The sequence below is a fragment of the Pelmatolapia mariae genome, linkage group LG14, assembly GCF_036321145.2.
Source record: "Pelmatolapia mariae isolate MD_Pm_ZW linkage group LG14, Pm_UMD_F_2, whole genome shotgun sequence".
Classification (NCBI taxonomy): Eukaryota; Metazoa; Chordata; class Actinopteri; order Cichliformes; family Cichlidae; genus Pelmatolapia; species Pelmatolapia mariae.
Window position 1 is genome coordinate 30,456,180 of NC_086239.1, and position 9,061 is coordinate 30,465,240.

Genomic DNA, 9,061 nt, shown 5'->3' on the forward strand with positions numbered 1-9,061 from the left:
TTTCCAAAGTTTACAGATGGTTCAGTTCTTGACTTCTCAACTGCAGTGGACATGCTTTGGAATGAGGCTTGCTCTCATCTGCCAACTTTTAAACTTTCAAAAGGGGACATTCTGGTGTGCCAGAAACACAATGCACAGCCAGCTGGGCATAGGGTAAACATGCATTGTATGTTCATATTCTTATAATAAAAATGAAGTAATGTGTTGGGTAGCACTTTTTATTACAGCTCGGTAACAAGGAAGAAACAAGAATGTAATAATATGGTGATTTCGAAGTTATTACCATTCAACTGCCCATGGTAGATTCTGCATAATAAGCAGGAAACAGAGGTGCGAAATGCAAAACTGGCTGTTTCTATTTAAAACATATGAACACCTACTAAAGCTAACTTTAATAAAGTGTGTTTATTACCTGGCAATATCTCTGGTAGTTTCTGTGTAATAAGCAGGTAAGAGCGCTGTAAAATGAAAAACTGCCTGTTTGTATTTAATAATATATTAATAACCAGGTTTTAAAACAAACTTTAAGAATAGTAGTGTCTACCAGGAAACACCTGTGGCAGTTTCTGTGTAATAAGGAGCAATTTAATACCTGCTACATGATAGCTGATTAAACCAAACATCAGAAAGTCTGTTTTGAACTGGAAACATTTATGCAAAATGTTAATATAAATAAATAGATTTCAGGTAAGAAAGAAAGTGGAGCACATTTTTACATACATAATACATAAAAATAAGATGCCATCCATGTTCTCCTGTTTGTCTATTCAGGGTTGTGGTGGTGGTTGGGGGAGTGCAACACCACCGCCCTTTATGCAACTTTAGTTTTTATGACTATTCTGAGTATTATTAGCTAAGCTAATGTTAGCTGTTAACCTACAGTTAGCTACTTTGTTAGTGGTCTAAGTTGATAGTATGTAGCATAAGTTAATAACTACAAACGACATGGTCCTAAATATAACTTAAGGAATGAAAAACCTTTTACTTACCTTTCAGTCCTACAGTAGCTAGAATATGGGTTGATTCCCATAGGACAGAGATGGTGGCTAAAGTTAGCAGTTGGTGCCCCACTTCTTCTTTGTCTTTGTCAATTAAGCTAAAATAGAAAGCGCAGACTCCCAGTAGGCAGCAGTCTGCCACCTACTGGCAGCCAGCTCTTTGCAGGCTGTTGTATTCATGCTTATTATACAGAAACTACCACAGGTGTCTCCAGGTAATAATCTCACACGTTTTAAGTTTGCTTTAATAGGTTATTAACATGTTATTAACAGGGGCAGTCCTAAGACCAAAGACTCGACCTAAATCTTTATGACTGGGTCTTTGGTATGGTCTCTCACCTCAATCAAATTCTCACTGCAACGCTGTCTTCAGTGTAATATTAGCATGTTTTTTCTGGATGACCCATCTCTGAATAAAGGGTGAAAACAAATTGTAAAGTTTTTGCAAAACCCCAAAGTAACTTGTGGCAATAGGTCCCATTGCAGCATCAGCCACAACTAAATTCAGTGTTTATTTGTTTATTTATAAGGAACCCCATTAGTTTCCACAACAGTGGTTGCTAGTCTTCCTGGGGCCCAGCCATCAAATACAATAAAAAAAAAAAAACCATTACGCAATAAAGTGAATGCAAAAAATCCACATAATTTTGCTCTTACATCCAGAGTGAGATTTTTACAATTGTGAAAATATAGAGATATTAATATCAATAACATTGAGACAAAATGCACAAATATCCATTACAAATCACATTGCCCTCCTACAATATTTACAATAACTAAAAGCTGCCTAAATAGACATTTTGAAATTATGAATAGAAGCCAATTCTCTAATTACATAAGGCAATTTATTCCACTTAGAAGATGTTCTAAATATAACAGAGTTTTTCAAAAAGTTGCTTTTAACTCGCTGAATTACTAAATTTCGGTTTGTTGAAAATCATGTAGTATGATTATGTATTTCATCTGGATACTACAACTGAGCAGAAAAAAAATGTGGTATGTTTAACAGTATTGCTTTCTTTATAAATACCAGTAAGCCATAGTATAATTTAGCTTGTACAGGAAGCCAAGAAAGTTTATTCTGCATTTTATCGATATTTGTATAGTATGAACACCTTAACACTAATCTGGCTGCCTTATTCTGGACTAATTGCAGTCTGTTAAGATGTCACGGTTGAGGATAGAGTGGACTCAGGCGCGGAGATCTGAATATAAGCAGTGCGTTTATTTAGAGTGGGGTAATGGTTGACAATAGTTTGAATGTGCAAATAGTGGTTGGTGCATCCTCCTTCCCGTGCTCAGACCGTGCGTGGTAGTGAGTGCCCGTCTCTCCTTCAAGTGTCTCCTTGTGCTCGTGAATCCTCCATCCCAGTTCCTAGTCGCACACAGACAACAAACAGTAAATAACCAAATAGAGTTGACAACACTTAGCAACGCGAATGGCTTGTAACACTACTCCAGCGCTGTCTGTCACTCAGCCACACCATTAAATAGTCCTGCCTAAGATGGTGGATGATTGGCAGCAGCCGGTGAAGAATCGGTCGCAGGTGAGGCAGCTCAGAGTGGCAGCGCTTCCGGGTCGGAGGTCTCTCGTTGCTATGCGACCTCCGTAAACAATAGCGACGGAGCCGGAGAGAAACAGAGCGAGAGAGAGGAGAACACACACACATACACACACAGGCAGGTCGACCGGTCGGGGCACCGTCCGACCCTGACATAAGATCTGTCTTATTAGCTGCTGACCAAATGATTGAACAATACTCTAGATGAGATAATACTAGTGCATTAATGACATCTTTCATAATTGAAGAAGTAATATAAAAGGAGCATTTCCTAGCCATAGCTATGCCCTGTCCCATTTTCTTAATAACAGAGTCTATGTGCTGAGACCATGGAAGGTGGTGATTTATGGTAACACCAAGTAATTTAATGTGGGTGACCTGTTCTAATACCGATCCAGCTATGGAAAGGTTCAGTTGTGGGCTGTTGACTAAGCGTAATCTAATTCTAATTAACATAGATTTGGATTTAGATACATTTAAAACCATGTTGTTTTTACTTATCCACTTTATGACTTTGTGTCATTTCTGGGATGCTTAGGACTCATATTGCACTGCTGGAAATAGTTTGTTTTGATGCATATGCTGTTTTTTTTTGCAAATTTGCATTATAATATTTATTTTCGTTTTTCCTGCAGTATATAAACATTGGTGTATTTCAAAAATAAAATTATGAAGACTCTCAAAATAAATTTCCTGTGGTGGGAAACTATTTTGTGCAACTTTTTTGTATTTACAGTTTTGAGGGATAAGCCTCTAAAATTTCTCTAACTAGAAATATATGTTAAAAAAACAAAAACAATTTTTTTGTAGTTTATTGCACTTTTTTGCAATTTATGTAATTACTATGCACTTAATGCATATTATTAAAATTTGGGCTATAATGGTTGTATTGATGTATATCAACTTGAAATACTCCCAAAAATGGCACTACAACATGTAAAAATATAATATAAGCTCTGGCGGACTTGGTTCTATAGTAGGTCTTAAAGGGTTAAGTAATGTTGAATTTGCTCATAAACAATCCTCTCCATAATTTTACTTAGAACAAGGAGCAGACTAATAGGTCTGCTATTGACACCATTAAAAACGTCATTATTGCTTTTAGGATGTTCCTCCTCGATTGATTTTCTAAATATTCCATCTTGGTTGTTAATTCTTTATGTTCACGTGGGGCACGTATGCTGCTGACTGCCGATTCAATCTCTTTTATTTTGCTTTTAATGCACTTCTCTTCAGTTTGCAACTCGCTGACAACACCATCCGTGAATTGCAGGCTGGATTTAACATCCTGTACATCCCTTAGAATGCTGTCCAACCTTTTGTTAGTTCAATCCATGATTAATTGGACAAATGTCTTAAAGTTATCTTGCTGTGATGAATCGGATCTTTGTAAAACTCTCTTTGCTGTTCCCGCATAGCTTTTAGCAAGCTAACACTGACATAGCTGTTATCCTCTGCTGGTAGCGCCTCAGGGGTCTTTGGGGGCATATTTACCAGAATGTTTCGCCTCCCAACCAGTGAAGATCGCTGTTTTCAATTCCAAAACTCAAATGGTCCAGTGATAAACAGGACAGATGGTTAATGCTTAGGAGCCTGGCTTAAATGCCCTTGTTTTTTCCCCTCATGTTGGCCCCGTTGTCATCAGACTGACCTCAGCAGTCCTCAAAGGGAATTTTCAGCTCTTCCAGCCTGTTTAAAATCATGGATGTGAGATGTTTCCCAGTGGATTTTTCAGCGTCCACAAGCTGACTGACACAGCAAATCAGAAAAATGTGTAGAATGTGCACTGCACATGTATGGGTGGCACTGCAGAGTTATATTCTCTTGTTAGAGCTCTACTGTTTAACGCTGAGTCAGGTGTACGGTTGTAAGGCACAAAGACTACGACAGATGTGGCTGTATATCTGGTGATGCCAAACAGTGGAAATAAGGTCTCTGTTAAGTTGGGATTTCTAATTCCATTGTTAACTTTTTTCATTTGTCTGCTTTTTGTCTGCTTGTTCCATTAGGAGTTGCCACAGCAGATAATCTGCCTCCATCCCATCCTATTCCTAGTATCTAGTTGACAAAGTGCCAGCCAGGGCAGTTCACCCTTCTGCTTAAGTGATATTTACACAGTGACTGAGCTATTTACAAAAGAATATTTACAAAATCCAGGTTTCTCTCGAGAAAACATGCAGAGCTAGGAAAAGTTTGGAGGCCAAGCACAGGACTTGCTGTTGTCAGGGGAACACCTGCTGGAGAAATATTTTTGAAATGTCCAGATAACAAGGACTGACACATTGAAACCAGCCCAAAATGGTTTAATCATTAGAAGAGGGACCTGCAGTGACTCTCAGATCTCTTGCAGTAGAATGTGAGACCCATTCTTGGTGGGTGTCCTTTGTCATCGATTCTGTTCACAATTTTTATGGACTCAATTTATAGGCACAATCAAAAAGCAGAGAGAGTCTGTGTCTTAATGGCTTCCGGATCTGCTTCAAGACAAGATGAGAATTCAAGAATTTAAGATCCACATGCAAAGTCCAGATTTGTATAGATTTGTGGCTCTTGCTTTTTTTTTTTCTCTGTTAAACTTAAGGGAACTCCATACCAAGATGTAGTGGTGTAGTTATAAATGTCATGCTTTCCTTTTTGTTTCATGTAAAGCGTCTAGATAAAGGTTAATGAAAGTCTGTGAGTGGTGAGATTGACTTAATTGAAAATCGGCAGTGCGCCTTATAATCCAGTGCGCCTTATGTATGAATTCTGGTTATGCTTACTGACCTCGAACCGATTTTATGTGGTACATGGCGCTCAAAAAACTGTCAAAAAATATTTTAGTACGACTTTGGTAAGCAACGAAGCTGCACCGCTTGATGGATTGTCGGAGTATTACGGCTACCGTAGATATGAGTCTCGCGGAGTAATCTGGGTCCAAAACTCCATCCGCTTCAGGTCCCAAAGTCAAACGAACACTGCGGCATCACTGAGAGTTAAAAACGGTCTAAATTATTTCATCTTTAATAAAATGATCAGCGTTGCTGCTTTGCCAGGTGTAACAATTAAGTTTAACATCCAGGCATCCATGAAAACAGAATTTATTAAATTTAATGGAGTTAGAAGTTAGCAGGAAATTAGCTCGCTAGTTTCCACCTAAACATGATATACCATGTTCTGACTGAGAGATTTCTGAAAAAATTTAAACGTACAGTTTTGCTATCACTGCCAACATAAATGAAGACAGAAAACTAAACAGCAGTAACGTTTGTAGGGTTACTGAAGTTGGACTAGCTGGTATATAATGAAGTGCTACGTGATTGCTAGCGACAAAGCTATGTCAGCATAACATAAACACAGTGAAGCTGGAGGAAGAATGCTAACTTTTTTCCACACGATAAACGTTAACGCGAGGGTTCCCGATGGTCAGGGACAAATGCAATCGCATGGCAGGATGCTGTAAACGGACCAAACTTCAGTCAGGAGAACAACTGAGATAATCCATCCACAATACGAGGTTAGTCATTAATATACTGCAACAACATGGGAATAGAGCAGCTGCGAGAGAATTCAACATTAATGAATCAATGGTACGGAAGTGGAGGAAGCAAGAAGAATGAGTTGACTTATCTGACTGTTTTGTTACGCTTAATGTGCCTTATAATCTGTTGCGCCTTATGTATGAAAACAGACCCCGTTCATTGACGGTGCGCCTTATAATCCGGTGTGCCTTATGGTCTGAAAAATACGGTAATTCAATCCATTCTAATTGCACCATTGGAGGAGATGACATCATGTATCTGCAATCTCTGGTGACATGTAAATATGAAGAATTACCATGCTCTATAGCCACTGTGAATGGATGAGGGAACTGACAAATGATATCTTAGGGTTTTTGTGAGACTTAAAAAGACAAAGCCTGCATGCTGTCGGGTTAACCCAAAGCTGCTTGGCTTTACTGCAGTTATTTTTTTTGTTAACAATTGTGTATGACTTTAGATTTAAAATATATTTGTCTGGTGCTTTGAGATGAGTTATTAATTCTATTTTTTTTTTACTTATTCAATTGCATTTTGAAATAGCTTGTAATTTAAAATTGTTGTTGAACATGTCTTTACAGAATGCTTCGATCAATGTAACACACTTTATTATAGGTGGTTTTGACACAGTTATAAGGCCGGAGGCAATTGGTGTGGTTATGCTGATAATCTATCTACTAGTTGTTATTGCCAATACAGTAAATATCCTCTTCATTGTTTTTGACAAGAGATTACATAAACCAATGTATCTTCTGGTTTGCAACCTTGCTGTTGTTGATATAATGTACACTTCAAGTGCCAGTCCAACAATGATTGGGGTTCTACTTGCAGGTGTTAATACCATATCCTATGTGGAGTGCATAATTCAAATGTTTGTTTTCCACTTGGGAGCTGTGATGGAGAGGCTTGCTTTAGCAATTATGGCATTTGATAGATTAATTGCTATAATTTGTCCTTTTCAGTACCACAGTTATTTAACAAACACACGTATTGTTTTTCTTACATACATCCTGTGGGTTGCTGGTAGTGGTTTTGCAGCTCTTGCCCCCGCAGTGCTAGTTCGTCTCCCTCACTGCTACTCAAGACTGAAGTACACTTTCTGTGACTATGCTGCTGTGCTACGAACCACTTGTGTTGACCCAAATTACTATTTAAATTTAGGTGCTATTATATTATTTTTTATTTTATTCTTCACTTTCATTTTCATTTGCCTCTCATATTGTGGGATCTTGATTTTTGTCAAATTATCAAATAATGACAAAAAGAAAATGGGGGGCACTCTTTTGAGTCACTTAATTTGTGTGACATGTCATTACTGTCCTGCATTTATAATCATTGTCTTAACCAGATTAGGCGTTGCATTATCTCTTGAAGAACGTCAGGGTTTACTTATTGGGACCATCCTCGGCCCATCTCTTGTTAATCCTTTTGTGTACAGTCTAAGGACAACTGAAATCAAAACTAAGATCTTTAGGATATTAAAAAAAAAGTCTGGCATGTATAGCTAGTTTACTGTGAACTACTAGCAAGCCTGTACTATAAGCTTTGAACATACAAACATACATACACATGGCATTATGACATACAATTAGTTTCTATGCTTAACTGAACTGTCTAATGTATAACTATATATGACTGGGAGATTTGTATTCACTATATAGACATATAGGCACTCTCAGTGCCATAGGTAATGTTTATGGAAGTGTCATCAAGACTAGTCCAATCATCAAGGAGGAGATGGGGAAGATACATAGATACATATCCTATAATCATTATAGTATGATAGTATGATGACTTTATTTGAATAACCTGCATAATTTTAAGGATTTTCTGTATTTTCTGATCAGAGTTGTAAGACATTGGAGAATATTTGTATGTGAAACAGCAAATCCCAGGACAGGCTGGTAATCTGTTTAAGTGGAGAAATATTCTGTTTTATTTAATTTGAATGTGGTCACTCTCAAGTTTCCTAAATGTCAGGTCCAAAAAGGTTGGATTTGGATTGTTGGATTGTTTTGTTTCTTGCAGCATTCATTCTCTTCCTCACTGCACCTCAATTTTTGTGAATGAGAGACGTGTCAATCTAAGTGCTATTGTGTCATTTTATTTTTCACTTTCAGTTTCATTTGTCTTTCATACTGTGGGTTCTCACTGCTTTGTAAAAAAACAACATTCAAAACATAGGAAAAAGAAAATGGGAATCACTCTTGTGAGTCACTTTATTCATAAAGTATGTTTTTACTCTGGTATATCATTATCATGACCAGAATGAATGAGGTATTATCTGTTGAGTAACATCAGGCTTTATTGATAGGGAACATATTTGGCCCATCTCTTGTAAATCATTTTTTTTTTTACTATATGTCATATTGTCAAAAAGATTATTTAAAAAAATTACTTATTAAAATAATAAAATTAAGACATCTGACTAGATTCTTGTGAACTGAGTCAGCAGGTCACTGTGACAACAGTAATTTCAAATTAGCAATTCATTTGTGTACCACCTTTCATTCCGGTTAAGTTAGTTTAACTGACCCCTGATGATTAAAATGAATAAAGCCAAAACTAATAATAAGTAACAGTGAGTTACAAGTAAGTAAAGTTAAAGTGCATTGTTAAATTCATAAAGAGGGATTCAAGAAAATTCTAAAGAAAAGAAAATTCTATCTGCAGCACATAGCTACAGATAGAAGGGCAGCCGGTGATGGAAGGAAGACAGGATGAAGACATGCTGTAGAACAGAGCAAGAGATGAATAATAATTGGTAAATGGACTAATTCTTATATAGTGCTTTTCTTCTCTCCCGGAGTACTCAAAGCGCTGTATAAAACATGCCTTATTCACCCATTCCTACCCACTAATACAAGCACTTCTAAACTCAAGTGCAAACTAATCAACATTCACACAACATTCACACGATAAACAAATCGGAGGGCAACTTGGGGTTAGTATCTTGGATATTTGGGATGCAGACTGGGGAAGC

At 37.3% G+C, this 9,061-nt stretch overlaps 1 protein-coding gene across 1 annotated transcript; it reads left to right on the forward strand.

The window, feature by feature from the left end:
* Positions 1 to 6,647: 6,647 nt before the first annotated feature.
* On the forward strand, positions 6,648 to 7,586 carry LOC134640687 (olfactory receptor 6N1-like). Its single transcript, XM_063492590.1, has one exon. It carries the CDS (start codon positions 6,648 to 6,650, stop codon positions 7,584 to 7,586), a length of 939 nt encoding a protein of 312 aa, XP_063348660.1.
* Positions 7,587 to 9,061: the final 1,475 nt, after the last annotated feature.